The sequence below is a fragment of the Python bivittatus genome, unplaced genomic scaffold, assembly GCF_059951505.1.
Source record: "Python bivittatus isolate LINGU-HERP-01145 unplaced genomic scaffold, Pbiv_v1 ctg000310_np1212, whole genome shotgun sequence".
Classification (NCBI taxonomy): domain Eukaryota; kingdom Metazoa; phylum Chordata; class Lepidosauria; order Squamata; family Pythonidae; genus Python; species Python bivittatus.
In genome coordinates this window covers 5,906,641-5,921,816 of record NW_028277054.1, presented here as the reverse complement: position 1 = coordinate 5,921,816, position 15,176 = coordinate 5,906,641, and the positions used below count along the sequence as shown (strand labels likewise).

The 15,176-nt window shown below is 42.4% G+C and overlaps 2 protein-coding genes across 2 annotated transcripts; both read left to right on the top strand.

Moving 5' to 3' along the window:
* Nucleotides 1-2,464: 2,464 nt before the first annotated feature.
* On the top strand, nt 2,465-8,755 carry LOC112541598 (phospholipase A2 inhibitor gamma subunit B-like). Its single transcript, XM_088140212.1, has 5 exons — nt 2,465-2,476; nt 3,740-3,924; nt 4,345-4,610; nt 5,520-5,657; nt 8,685-8,755. Exons 1-5 carry the CDS (start codon nt 2,465-2,467, stop codon nt 8,753-8,755), a joined length of 672 nt encoding a protein of 223 aa, XP_087996338.1.
* Nucleotides 8,756-9,422: 667 nt separating this feature from the next.
* Nucleotides 9,423-15,163, top strand: LOC112541597 (phospholipase A2 inhibitor and Ly6/PLAUR domain-containing protein-like). Its single transcript, XM_088140211.1, has 6 exons — nt 9,423-10,180; nt 11,430-11,625; nt 11,785-11,795; nt 12,315-12,467; nt 13,918-14,055; nt 14,964-15,163. The coding sequence occupies exons 1-6, from the start codon at nt 10,132-10,134 to the stop codon at nt 15,161-15,163; spliced, it is 747 nt and encodes a 248-aa protein (XP_087996337.1). The 5' UTR covers nt 9,423-10,131.
* Nucleotides 15,164-15,176: the final 13 nt, after the last annotated feature.

The following is a 15,176-nucleotide window of genomic DNA, read 5'->3' as shown; positions in this document are numbered from 1 at the left end:
AGGACAACTTACCTGAACTTGCCTTGTCCCTCCCAATCGACAACTATTTTGGTAAGATATAAAATCGTCCAAAATGTGGTCTAGTCCATGGTTTCCAATAGGACCACAGAAAGATTCATTTCCTTTCGCCCATTCTAACTCCTGGAGTGAATGTTTAGGATCTAATGGCTGCTATCCAAAACCAAAGGACTCATGAATGCATTTCTGTTTCTGTTCATCTATGGGTAAAGTGAGTCAAGGAGTTGTTGAGCTTTGCCATACTGCAATCAGTCTAATTTTCAAACCGTCCCCAATGCACCGCGAGTAGCATGGAGCTGAAAGGACCTATCCCTGAGTTTGAGACAGAAACACTTTTACCTTTGCAAAGGCGGCTTTTTCGCCCCGACCCAACAATACAAATCACAAGGATTTCAGGCAAAACGAAAAGTGTTAATTAAGGGGGGTCGGGTCTTTTTATAAGTTACAGAAACAAATGGTACACAACGTTTGGTACACGTGATACATCAGAAAGCAACTAATCAAACAATAAAATACATTACACGAGAGAATTGAACAATAGAAAACATTGATTACAGATACCTTTCCACGAGTGGCAAATCTATGGGTTACATTGTTGTGCCAGGAACTCTGGGGGTTTCTAGCCTGGCATGCAATTTTGCCCAATAAAACACACCAAGGGTGGAGATAATAAAATATTTATTCTGTGCAGAACGAAGATGATGCACAGGAATATTTTCCAAAGCATGCACGCCCGCTCTCAAGTTAACAGAGTTTTTATACATTCTTGCAACAAGATACAAAGTCATAAACTGTACATTCTTCATACACAAAGGAATAAGCTACGCAGAGTGTGGAATTCTCAGTCCATGCCCTCTATTCTATGCCTACACTTCTTACAGATACTAAAGAGACACCTGGACATGCCATCTTTTCAGTTTCCTCACATCCTTTACTCCCTGATCCTTGCTCTTGGCATTGTTAACTCTTTCGCACGCTGCCCTACTGCGCACTCGTTAGTACAGCTGAAAATGGAAGTTACATCAGCAAAATGTCCTTGTGCGCTAATGCCTAAAGCTAATTATAATGTTAGCTCTCCACCCAGGGGTGGTGTAAACTGCTGAACTTTTAGTAAACCCTTAGAGAAGTGTTTTTTCTTTACTGCACAGCTGGCAGAAACTTTTTTTTTTTTTTTTTAAGCTCAGGCGGCTGGCGTAATGGGAAGAAGAGATTAGCCTTCTGAGTTCTACTACGTGTTTTATATACAGAATAAGAGGATTTAGAAGGTCAGGATAGCAGAATAGCTGTGAATAGCTGAATAGTCTGAAATTCTGAATAGTCAGAATAGTTCTGTTCATAGCACAGCCAGTTTGGTGTAGTGGTTAAGGCACCAGGCTAGAAACCAGGAGAATGTGAGTTCTAGTCCCATCTTAGGCACGAAGCCAGCTGAGTGACCTTGGGCCAGTCTCTCTCTCCCAACCCTAGGAAGAAGGAGGAAATGGCAAATCAGTTCTGAAATCTTGCCAAGAAAACTTCAGGGACTAGTCCATGTAGTCACCAGGAGTCAATACTGACTTGAAGGCACCAACGCCCCCCCCCCCAAAAAACCCCAACAACCCACCGAAGAGCAATCCAGTCAATGTCTCCTCCATCCTTCCTTTGTTCTCAGGTTTTAACCAAGCCAGGTTGAGAGTCAGTTTGGTGTAATGGTTAACACAAAGCCAGCTGGGTGACCTTGGGCCAGTCTCTCTCCCAACCCTAGGAAGAAGGAGGCAATGGCAAGCCACTTCTGAAGATCTTACCAAGAAAACTTCAGGGACTAGTCCAGGAAGTTGTCAGGAGTCAACACTGACTTGAAGGCACACACACACACACACACACACACACACACACACAAAGCCATTATAGAGGCATGACTAAGAGACTTTGTTTTTTGAACTTCACATCAATATATATGTTTTGAGATGAGAGACAAGGAGAGTCAGGCTTGTACTGTAGGACTCACTGACGATGTGAAGGTTTGGAGTGCATTGAGCATGTACATAACTTTGATGCACAGATGTCTGCTGGAAGTTATAATGTGGATAATATCACTTGCCCTCACTTGGCCCCTGCAGACATCCATGATCAGACTTTGATTCACATTCCGCCATGAGAGAAGGAAAATGTCAATATTTTTTTGCTTGTTTAGACTGAAGGCCCTACGGCTCAAATGTGTGAAACTATTTCTCTTGGTTTCTCAGTTCTGCAAATCTGTCAAGGTTTTTCACACAGCACATGGATGCCAATGCACATTTCACTGAGCTCATGCATTTTGTTCCCCAATTTTTTGCCTACCACACACAGATACTGCAAACCATTTTCCTTAAGATAATGCATGGTTTGCACTTTGTTTCCAGGAATATTTATCTTTTTGTGCATTTTCCCTTAACTGGGGCATTCACAAGGGGTCAAAAAGGTAAAGGCGATGGCCATGATGGTATAATTGAAATCCCATCCCATTTTTATCATCTACCATCCCATTGTAAAAAATAGGGACAGCGTTTCAATCACATAGCTGTGGCCACCATCTTTACCTTTTTTTGAGATCCCCTCACCCGACACTTGAATGACAGTTAAACTGTGGTTTCTGTACTGGTTTGAAAATATGAAATTAGATAAATTCACAGTCAAATGCAGAGAGAATGAATTTCTCCCTCATGCCCATTATACATTACTGGGTGATCCAAGAGTTATGGGCATACTGTAGCAAGGATCTCCTTCGCCTGTGTTCTTCCTTTGCCATTCAAGGTTCCTTTAACTGGAGAATTTACTACAATGCAGAAAAAGTTTCTGGACAACCTCTCACATGGTGGAATACCCAGGACCATGCAACCGTCCCTCCAAATCTTCTTCTTCTTTGAATTTCTAAGGACAGGTGAGGAAGCATCAGAGGACAAGGGGAAATTTGCTGCATTGGAGAGAAATGGGTGGAAGGTCCCAGTTATACCAGAGGGAACAAAATGAGATGCTTGAAGAAGAATGGGCAAGCGTTTTTCCATTGAAAGTCCCCTGTAGGGTGTCACATGATGATAGTAGATGGCGCTCAAGAGAATAGAGGATAGGGACAGAGCAAAAATGCAGGGGACTATTTTTTCTGTGTTTTCCTGGCTTCCCTCTCTCCTGTCCTGTGCTTGCAGTGGGCCATGCAGAGTGCTCTTGCCAGACATCTAAAGGGCTTGCTTGAAGAGCATTATGAAACCTAGGCTAAGGATGGTACTTGGGCTTAGAACTGGATGTTTTCCCTACAGGGTTCAAGGAAGGAAGATAGATACTCATCCATTTTTTATGTGCATCTTTGACTGTTAAAAGAAAGGACCCATTCTGAGTACTGAGGGCAGTACTGAAGACAGGGCAGAAGAAGGCTGCAGTCCTGGTGGTTCAGACAACATTCCAGCCCTTTTCCACGAGCCATGTATTTGGAAGGAGGATATCTCTGAGACAGAGAATGAAAACATCTATCTGCTAGGATTGTGCAACATTTTGATTCGGAGATTTGGTTCAGATTAATTTTCTGAATCTTCATTTTAGATAGATCTGATTACCTGAATCAAATCAATGATCTGAGTAGGACTGGAGAAGATCCAAACTCCCCTACTGTTCTGAGTCTACTTCAGAATCTATATAGTGCAGTCTTTCCCAAATAGTTGCATTACAGGTTTGCCATAATTCATAGACCATACAGCCAAAGTAAATACTTAAGGAAGTCAGGAGGGGTGATGCAATTCTATATGTTCTCAGAAGTGTCTTTCTTTCTCTCTCCTCAGTTGCCACTCTGGAGTGTGAAGTTTGTTCTGACATTGGCACCAACTGTACTGGCAATATGAAGACCTGTGATGATCAACAAAACACCTGTTTCATCATTTTAATTCTTAGTACTCTAGGTGAGTGACAATGCACACCAGATCTGGACACCATTCAGATTAGCAGTTTAGGCTTACCAACACGGCATGGAGACATCTAACCCTAACACTAACCTACCTCACATAGGTCTAGTAGATTTATATTTCTGGAGCATTTATTGGCAAGGGAAATGCTGGTGGGCTATGATCTGGAAAAGGCTCATTTGTCCTCATCCAGATCCTAGCACGGTCTCTTTGAGATCATTCCAAGGGAAGGCAGAAAGGGGGACCCCATGCCCCAAACTCAGTTGATTGAACACAGTCCAAAAAATCCAACAAGAATACCTTATTTCAAATATATATTCCAGAGGCAATCATAGTCCAGAGGATTATAATAAATAAATCATGATCATCCTCAGTTACGGATTCTCTTCTCTGCATCACATTCTCCATGCTGCCCCAGCAGACTGCAGGGAGTTGTAGTCACTTCTTGGCTAGTGTCCTCCCTTCTGCCTAAATTATGGATGCAGCTGCTTGCTAGTCTCTTAGGAAATGTCTTCCTCTTTATTTCCACTATAGAGGACACAGTGATGCAGACTGTGGCCAAAGGGTGTGAATCCAAAGAGGTCTGCAAAACTCCGAAAAGCCACCTGAATATGGGGCAGGGGAAAATCCTGCAAGCAAGTTTGATTTGCTGCACGAAGGATGCCTGTAAAACAGCCAGACCTCAATGTAAGTGAATATGTTTTCTTGACATCTTCCTGAATATTTGCTTTTTTAAAAATGTACAACCAAAACGATCACCACCATTGCCACCCAACCCTTTACAGAACTAAAGTAAACCCAGTTCTAATAAAAACTGAATGCCTCCCAAGAACCAGATGAACCAGATAGAAAAACACAAGGAAGGGGAAGAAAACTTTGGGGAAAATGGAAGAGCTAGAATAATAATGATGATGAAGATGAAGATGAAGATGATGATAATGATGATGATGATGGAGGTAGAGGTAGAGGTAGAATAGAGGTAGAATGACTATGGCAAAAGAAAGCAAAGATAGTACCAATAGTTATAGGCACCTTGGGTGCAATCCCAAAACATCTGGAGCACCACTTGAAGACCATCGGCATTGACAAAATCACCATCAGTCAATAGCAAAAGGCAGCTTTACTTGGAACAGCTTCCATCCTGCAACGATGCCTTGAACACCATCAAACAACATCTGCCCATCCCAGGCCCTGGGAAGGACTTGATAGGTGGACAAAAATGCCAAATCCAGTCTAAACATCTGACTGACTGTGTGACCAACCATCATCATCATCATCATCATCATCATCATCATCATAAAAAAAAAATAATTTAAATTTATCTGCTGCCCAACTCCCAGTGACTTTGGGCCCTTTACAATTGTTAAAACATTTTAAGAAACAAAGAACAATACAAAAACCACGAAAACAGCGCAAGACAAAAGAACAGCGATGCCAAAAAAAATAAACCCAGAGGGGAACGGGAAGGAAGAAAGGGGCCTCAGTCATCCTCTCCGAAGGCCTGGGAGGATTTGCCCAGCCGTTGTTCATATCCCCCTCCTCTGCTGACTCTAAAGCTGTCTGGGAATCTCCCCCCCAACCCCCTTCTGCTTTCAGTACCTCCACTCAAGACTGAAGTCAACAGAAAGCATTGCCCTGCGTGCTATTCTGGGTCAGGCACATGCGATGAGGAGATGCTGAATTGTACTGGACCGGAAAAGTACTGCTTCCACATGTTTTCACGTACCTATGCAGGTAAGTCCCATTTCCCATGCGAAGGTGCCTGTGAGTTTCATCTGGCAGCTGGATGGCACCTAACCCATCCATCACCTGCTGCAGGAAACTAACTGGAAAGCCCATCTTCCCTATGAGAAGAGGAAGACCTTCTGTGAGTCTAGAAGGGGGCCCACCCTGTACTGAATCTGGATCCTCTTTGGATTTGATCCATGGATTGCAGTGATTGGGTTGACCTCTTGCATCAGCCCCATTCTAGGAATGCAAATGATATGCTAATAACATGGCAATGGGGCTAAGCTGATTTCCCCCCCCTTCCCCTCACTCCCATCCCATCCAGACCTCCAGCACTTTCTCGCACCCCAGACTTTTTCTCTGGGAAAGTGGAAACATGTCTCAGAGTTACAGCCCCCTGTTCTTATTCTATTTATTGTTATTGTTTTAAAGAATATATATGAGATCCACATGTAGAAAAGAGATGTTTTATCGCAGCCAATGGGCAGCCAGTGAAACACCTTGTGTACAGAAAACTCGTAATGATTAATTAGTTAATTCGGGAAGCCTATCAGTCAAACTGCCACACATCTGACCTATTACATGACCACATTTGTCCACCTTTAAAGAAAGAGAGTCACTTGAGTTTGAAAGCAAGAGTTTTAAATAACATTGTTTGGAATGACCAGGGAATTTAGCTAAAAGGGGGATTACCAGCTTATGACAATTGTCAGCGTGAGACAAACAGTATAATAAAATATGTTTCACTGGCTCCTTCTCTGCATAGGCGTAGTCTGAACTGGCCTCTCTAAAATTGCAGAGGGGAGCCAAGGCAAAGGTCTTCCTTAGTTTGGGGACAGTAACTTTGTTTTGTTATTTTGCGGGTCTGCAAGGAGTAAGACTTAGAAATACATCTTTGGGGAGGGACATCAGTGGGCATAGCCCAGAAATATTTCTTGGAAATGAGTATGTCCTGGAGGCTGCTGTTTTGCTTATCAGATTCCAAAAGCATTTTACAAATGTTTTTGGAGCTCTAAGACATTCTGAGAATAATCTGGGGCAGGGGATCTGTTGGGCTCCGAGGAAATGTCAAGGTCTGAAGCAAACGTGTTTGCTTTGCACCAAGACAAAGGATTTATTGTGACCTAATGGATTGGATTGAAGACCAACTACAAGCACATGTGATTCCCCAGACTGCTTGTCTTGTCTTCCACGTCCAGATGGCATGCTTTGGGACTCGGTCATGAAAGGCTGTACCACCAAGTCCACATGCAAATCAATAAACCGTGGGCAAATCTCCATTCTGCAAGGTCGCAATACAGTAATTATAACATCCAGATGTTCACTGGCCACTTCTAAGGGGGTTTACCTCAAGAAATTCTTCCCGCTAATCTTTGCTGGATTCCTGTTTCTGTGGACCTTCTTCTAAAAGACATTTGCTATGGGGCTGCATCAGCCCTGCATCTGAAGGATGCATTTATTTAATTCTTTATGCTTCGGTTTTGCCCCTACAGTGCTTCAAGGTGCCTTGATCTTCCCTGCTTGTACTGTTGCTCTGCTTTCTTCTGTAAAAATAAATAAGACATTTAAGCAAACCTGTATTGTGCAGCTGGATTTCAACAAACTCTGGGAGAAATCAGGGAATGCCTTAATTATTGAACTTGATCCCTTAAGACCTGGATATGACATCAAAATTTCCCATGCCCCACTCCTCCCCTTTCTTCTTCAAGCAGAGGAAGAGACAAAGGCAAATAGGTGCTTCAGGGCACACCCAGGAGGACATCTAGACTGTGTTTCTCAACTAAGACATGTGGACTTCAACTCCCAGAATTCCTCAGCCAGCAAGGCTGGCTGGGGAATTCTGGGAGTTGAAGTCCACATGTCTTAAAGTTGGCAAGGTTGAGAAACATTGCTCTAGACCTTGTCTGGGACTCTTTATACCAAATGCATCTTTTCCCAGAATCGTGCTGCACCTGCAGAGGGTAGTCATGCCATACTGGGAAAAAGTACCGTTGTTTAAGAGTTGCACACTGATATTCTGTGTCTGATGGGGGTGTTACGTAGAATTTTAGGTTTTGTTATTAGCCTTTTAATAAAGGTGATATTAGCATTTCAGCATGGCATCCAGGCTTCCTTTTGAAGTTTGGGAAACCATGTTTTTCCTTTGAGCTAAAGCCATTTTCTTTGATGTTCAAAAAGTAGCCCTTTCAGGGACTGTCAATCAAACAATAGGGCTGTATTCTGAAGGCCATGAGCGTTGCAAGTGTTAAAGAAACAAACCTGGGTGGGGAAGGAGGAGATGCAACATATTTTAAGGGTGCCTTCCTTTCCCCCGTCTAATCAGTGTCTCTTATTGCTTGATTTGTTGCTTTCTGACTCATCACATATATGGAATGTATGTATCCTTTGTTCCTGTACCCTCTATAAAGACTTGACCCCCCCCCCCTTAATAAAATGCCTTTCACTTTGCCTGAAGTACTTGTGGTCTGTATTCCTAGGTGGGGGTGGGGGGGCAAAAAAGCCACTTTGCAAAAGTCTTGGGTGTTTCTCTCTCAAATTCAGGGATAGGTTCTTTCCAGCTCCATGCCAACTTGGGTGCCTGGGTTTGTAGGCAACAAATTAGTTGCTCATCCAGGATTGCAGCGTGGCACCCCTCAGGGCTCAGATTGGAACATGCGACATAGGATGAATTCACCCTCACATCTTCAGAGGAGGCGGACAACCAAGGAGCCAGGAGTGGGGAAGCGCTAGTTGGGAGTCCCTTGGGAGAAAACACAAGGTAAGGAAATGGGACAAGGGAGGAATACAACCGTGGGGAGCCTGTTGGGGCTCATGGTCCAGCTGTGGGAGCAAGGAAACCTCTCAGTCCAGCAGGGAGTGGCCAAATGAAGAATGGTCAGTCTGATTTGATTTCTGTTGAAAAATTGATTTCTCTTGAGTTACCATCATTTAGAAACTACAACTTTGTTTCCAGTGGCTATAGTTCTTCTCAGGCCACTTAAAAAAAAAAAAAAGACTACTGGCCCTTATCTTCTCCCTGGGACCATAAAACAGAACCACCACCACCAGATCAACGCAACCAGCCCATGGGCTCTGTCACATATCCTGACTCCCATGCCCAGTGACACAACCATGTCAAAGCTGTATGAAAGGCCACCAAGGTTGGGGCCAATCTAATCTCGGGGGGGGGGGGGGATGATGCTGCAAAGGGTGGGTGCCATGACAGAAAAGGCTCTCTTCCTGGGTCCCACCAGATGGCGCTCCATACTAGACAGGACCCGGAGCATGCCTGTTGTGAGAGATCCGATGGGATAGGCAGACACAATCAGGGAGAGGCAATTCCTCAAATAACTTGGCCTCATGCCATGACAGGCCTTACAGGCAACTATCAGCACCTTGAATGAACCCATGCGTTATCATGAATTATTTTAATTTTTATTATGAAAGTGGAGTGTTTGCCATTGAGCAGTGTTGTGCAAACTTGGCCACTTTAAGATGAGTGGACTTCAACTCCCAGAATTCCCCAGCCTGGCTGGGAGTTGAAGTCCACTCATCTTAAAGTGGCCAAGTTTGGACAACACTGCCATTGAGAGTCAGCTATGATTGACTGGGCCTACAAGCCTAATCAAAGTCAATCAATCAATCAATCAATCAATCAGCCAATCCACTACTCCTAAATAGGTCTTTCCCTCTAATGCATGCATCAATCTCTCTCTATCATCTCTCTGTCTCTGTCTCTGTCTCTGTCTCTCTCTCACACACACACACACACACACATACATTTATAAACCTGTGGGTTACTTTCAAATAAAAAGTGCTTTCACTTTAAGTACAGCGGAACCTGACAGTGTCCATTGACAGTTAGTTCAGTTAAAAATACAAAAAGCATTGATGCTGAGAGCATTGAACAAGGTGGGATTTCAGAAACCGTCTATTTATATTGGTTAGACGCATCACTTGATGACAGGCTGACACTAAATGCGGTATTCTTCCCAAACAAAATTCTTTTCAATCTGCAGATAGCCAGCCAGTTTATTAGTATTCATTATTTATTTTTAAAATAACAAGAACCGCTCATCTCACACAAGTGGCTCTGGGTGGCTTATAAAGATTAAAACACAGAAAACCCACCACGTATAACCCCCAGCACTTGAGGATTTGCTCCTTTGGGGACAATTCACTCAATGGGCAGATCCATTTGATTTCTTTCGCTACCCAAGTTAACGAGGAGGCATCTGTACTAATTAAATAGTAAGAACGGCTCTCAGTTCTAGGTTGCAAACTTATTGCTATGTGGCAGCACAGAGATACAGGAAATATGAACTGGAAGAGTTGCTTGGATTTTTGTAGTCCTGCTCTGTTAATGAACATAATACTTATTAAATGTTTCCATGAAAATGGGCGGGGTGGAGGTATCGTTTGACTTACCTGCTTCCTTAGGATATCATTACAGGGACTTCTGAGGATTCGTCACAAAGAGAGCTCCTTAGGAACGGTCAACATGGGAGGCGTCCTAAGACTTTTCCTTTGCTTTGGGCTTCTAGCCAGAGGTAAATAGGATTTTGCTCATTGTCTAGTTGTTCATTTGGACAAACAGAATCAGATCCGAGCTGGGGTGGGGGTAAAGAGTGGTAGGGGACTTACATCTCCCCTCCACCCAAAAAAACTCTATGGAGGCAGCATTCAACTATACTGAACCTAGGTAAGAGAGGAAGTCATGGGAGTAACTGTCAGCCCCTGATTCTTTGGTGTCCTAGTGGCCAGGACAAACCACAAACTCCCTATATTTAATCTGGCATTTGCTCAGGCTCCCAGGTCCAAGCTTCAAAAAACAAAACAAAGCAAAAATCCTTAAGAAAAAGCTAATTTAAATTTCAACAGTATCCCAACAACTATTCACACATGGATGGCTCTGTGCTAATTAAATAGATGCCCTCTGGGAGAGCCACTTTAACTGACTTCTGGAAGGCCAGTGGGATTAGAGCAGTAAAAATGTCCTAAAAAATGGAATAGAAATATAAACATAAATATAAACAACAGTAAGCCATATTATATTTGAGGATAATATGAACTGGTTCTTACAACTTGATAAACCAATGGCTGGATTTCCCACTTGAGTAATGACATCTGATGCAAATACATAAGTAGCAGCACTTGAATGATGCTGTCATCATACAGATATTGTAATTTGTTCATCTTCCTTCTGGGAGATTTCCATGCCTGCTACTAAGTTGAAATGCTTTCCACCCATTGTTGCTCCCATGAAACTAGGGTTCCCCAGCAACAACCTCTCTCTTGCCTCTGATCCCACTGCAATTTGCTAACTTCCTTCCTTGGGCATCCATGGTGGGAGGGGGTGGTCTATAGGTCAAGATGGTGGTCATGAACATGAGATCAAAACTCTACACAAGGGATGGGGGCTTCAGTTGTGCAATCACAGCCACCATCTTGACAATTGTGTGGATGCTGCTGAAAATGTCCTCAGGGCACCAGCAAGAAAGCATGTCTTACATTAAAGAAACACATGGAAATAAGGAAAGCGTGATCATGCATCAATCTGAGACCTCTGGTTCTAGGGTGACCCATAACTTGAATAAATATACAAAGAAGGAGACAAAATGAGCATTACCAACAGATCTTCTTTTCCTTCATACTATTTCTACCTCTCCTACCATGACAAAGCTGACCAACCCTATGAGCAAGAATGTATATTCTTAGGATATTGAGAACATTGCCATCATAGTGCTGGTGTTCAAACATACAAATTACATTTGTCTTTCTTTGTTTTTCCTTTCAAAGGTTCTTCTTTGGTATGTGAAATCTGCCAGAACAATAGCATTTTATGTAAAGGTCCCATGAAGAACTGCTCGGCTAAACAAGATACCTGTGTCATTGTCCTTACAAAAAACACTCTTGGTTGGTGCAAGGATCTGCAAGACAAGAAAAGGGTGCAGGGGGGATTCCAGATTCCAGTAAGGCGATCTATAGTTGTTGTGTGGCTGGAAAATTCTCTGCTGTCTTGAGACAATAATTCCCAGAATTCTCAGGTAGCCCAGCTAAAAGGATTCTGGGAGTTCAGGAAGGTTCATGTAAAACACTCGTTTAAAGCTGCTTGTCAAAGCCGTTTCACCCCCCTCTCCCCCTGTCTTCTAAGAGTAGACAATTGTTAGTCCCTGCTGTTGACAGCCTGCCTCTCTTCACTCAAGATGCATAATTGGGTCAGAAGCATTTGCACAGCATTCTAAACTTGGTTAAGTTTAACTTTGCTAAGCTCCTCCTCCTCCTCCTCCTCCTCCTCCTCCTCTTCCTCCTCTTTCTTCTTCTTCTTCTTCTTCTTCTTCTTCTTCTTCTTCTTCTTCTTCTTCTTCTTCTTCTTCTTCTTCTTCTTCTCCTCCTCCTCCTCCTCCTCCTCCTCCTCCTCCTCCTCCTCCTCCTCCTCCTCCTCCTCTGCACAGCATATTGTATGAACCAGCCCGTTATGTTAGTTTATGTTTCAATATATTATGTCAACCTAGAAAAATTGTCTATTCAGTAATTAGATTAAATATTTTGTGTGAACCAAGTCAGTATGCACACAGAGTGGTCCATGAAACATACGTTGCCCAGTCAAAAATCATCCCCTGAAAAGGGTTTTGCCAATTCCCTGAAACACTGTTTTATTTTCTTATTTAACTTCTATTGTAGGTGGGACGGATAATTACATTTTAGAGAAAAACTGTGAAAAATCTGAGATCTGTAATGATACCCACATGCACTTTGACCTGGGGAGTGGAAAGGTCTACCAGTCAAAACTGTACTGCTGCAATGAAGACACCTGCTCCAAAGTCGTTCCAACATGTAAGAGTTTCCTTATACTAAGGATTTTAGCCCCACTCTCCAGTTAAAATAACTCCCACAACAGATCAGTGGTAGGCAACCTTTGGTCTAGCGGTTAAGGCATCAGGCTAGAAACTAGGGGACCCTGAGCTCTAGTCCTGCCTTAGGCATGAAGCCAGCTGGGTGACTTTGGGCCAGTCCCTCTCTTTCAGCCCCAGGAAGGAGGCAAGGGCAAACCCCTTCTGAAAATTCCAAAAAAATTGCAGGGGCACATCTAGGCAGTTGCCAGGAGTCAAAAATGACTTGAAGTCACCAAAAAACAAAACCAAAAAGGCAACCTTTGGACCATTAAGTGGGTGCTGGTTAATTTTATGCAGCTTAATTTGAAAAACTCTCAGCAATCAACTGAGACCTCTGAAAACACGAATCTGTCCTTTACCTTCAAGTTTCTGTGTGTAAAGTATGTGTGTGTGTACGAAAAAAGAGTCAAGATGGTAGCCACAACAATACGACACATGTAGAAAAGGGGTGGGGCTTCAGTTGCATTGTTTTGACCACTCCCTTGACTTTTTGGGGCCCTCCCCATGTGGACACCCCTGGTGAGAAGGAAGGAAGAGTGGGAACTCTTCATCCTTTGCCACACTCACTTCTTTCCTTCTGTATCCAGGCTGTAGGAAGGATTCCTTAGTAAGAACATTTTATTGAAAACAGTAATTGGATGCTCTTAAGACTGTTCGGTCATCACTTCTAGAAGCTACTGATGAATCTTCTAGAAATCTCTTTAACTGGCTACTCATGCCATTGATGCATTTAATATAGTTAGCAATACACTCATCTCTGAATTAAGCCTACCTCAATCTTTACTATAATTTTTTTATAAGAACTTTATTAAGTTATAAAAAGCATACAGATAAAACCAAACAAGGACTAATAATCAAAGAGAAAAATAGAAAACAAGAGAGTTAGAGATAAAGAAGGAATACAAAAGTGATGAAAATTAAAGAAAAGGGAAAAAAAGGAAAAATTACAAAAAGAATTCCAACTTCTTGTACAGCAAATATAGATAAATCATATAGTGACTTCTTACTCTAAAACTACATCTTAACATACATATTTTGTATAACCTATTGTTTTAACTAATCAACAAATCCATAAATCATAATTTCATTTTTTTCTGTCTCTGGCAAAACGTCCAAAAGGGGCTTCCAGCTGGCAATAGGGTTAGCCAAAGTTTTTTCTCTAAGCAAAGCTGTCAGTTTTGCCATCTCAGCTAACTCCATCATCTTCATGATCCATTCTTCCATTGTAGGTAACGTTGAGTCTTTCCACCTTTGAGCATACAAAAGTCTAGCTGCAGTTATTATATATAAAAACAAAGATCCACGAGCTTTTTCCAATTGTTTGTCCATCCATCCCAAAAGGAAAATCTCTGGTATTTTTACTATAAATTAACTAAGAATCCTTCTTTCAGTGCCACTGTTAGAGAAAGACCCCAATGGGAAACAGTGCCCTGCCTGTTACACCTGGAAAGATACCTGTGAAAAGAAGACAGTGGATTGTACCGGAAGTGCGTCTGATTGCTTTGCTATGACATGGACCATTTATCTCAGTAAGTAGTACATGCTTTCATTTTCTAGGTGGATACATTAGAATTCCCCATGATGTAGGATCCATAGCTAGTGAAAAGATGGGACAATTTGACAAGGCATTCCAGGTGAGCTATGGTAAACACTGGGGTGTATTTTGGTTAAGGGTCACCCAAAGCCCCGCTGAAATAAATGGGCAGCTCTGAATGAACTCTAGTTCTATCAGTGTAGATGGGTCTGGAAAGATGCAGAGACATGAATGGATGTCTACCTGCTGGCAAAAAATTGTGGCTAAAGTTGCTATCTGAAAAAGAAGGGTGACAATGTTTGGGGTTCTTTAGCTTGAAGACTCCCTCAATTTGAACTTAACTTTGAGTGACTCCATGAGCAAGGCTACATAGTTTTGTTTGGCAACCATATGGAAATAGTTTGCAATTGTCTTCTCCCAGGATGTTTTTCCAAATTTCTCAGTCTAGCCTACAAGCATGAGATTCCTAGAGATCCCACCAAAATATTAACCATATGATCCTGCTTAGATGTTCAAAATCAGCTTAGGTTGGCTAGGTAGAACTGTTCTCTTTAGCTGGGAGGAGGGAAAGAACAGGTAAGTGAGAGGTATGATTCAAAGACATAAAATGAAAGAGTGTGTGTGTGTCTGGGAAAAGTAGATATGAAAAATGCTGACGAGACGGACTTAGGACAGGTCAGAGGTATTTCTTCACAAGCTGCATCATTAAATTATGAACTTGACAGGAAAAAGATGTGGTGATGGCCACCACTTTGGATGAAGGGGGTAGTATGATTGTATTTGTGTTTTGCTTCCCAGAATCATTGGGTTGGTCATTGTGGGAGCCCCTGGACAAGGGAGGACATAGTTCTGATTAAGCTTGGTACATCAGATATTAGATGCAACTCTGTTCTTCCCATTCAGATGGAAAACCTTTGAAGAATACTATCAAAGGATGTACTTCTAATTCTATATGTAATACCTTAAAAAGGGGCAACACCCCCTTTTTTAGCAGTAAGAAAGTTGAGACCAAGGTCAACTGTTCACTCTCAGGAGCATCTCGACTTGTGGGTTCCCTCTTGACAACTTTCTCCAGCCTTTTGATCCTGAAGTTCCTTATGTAAGTGAAATAAGCAC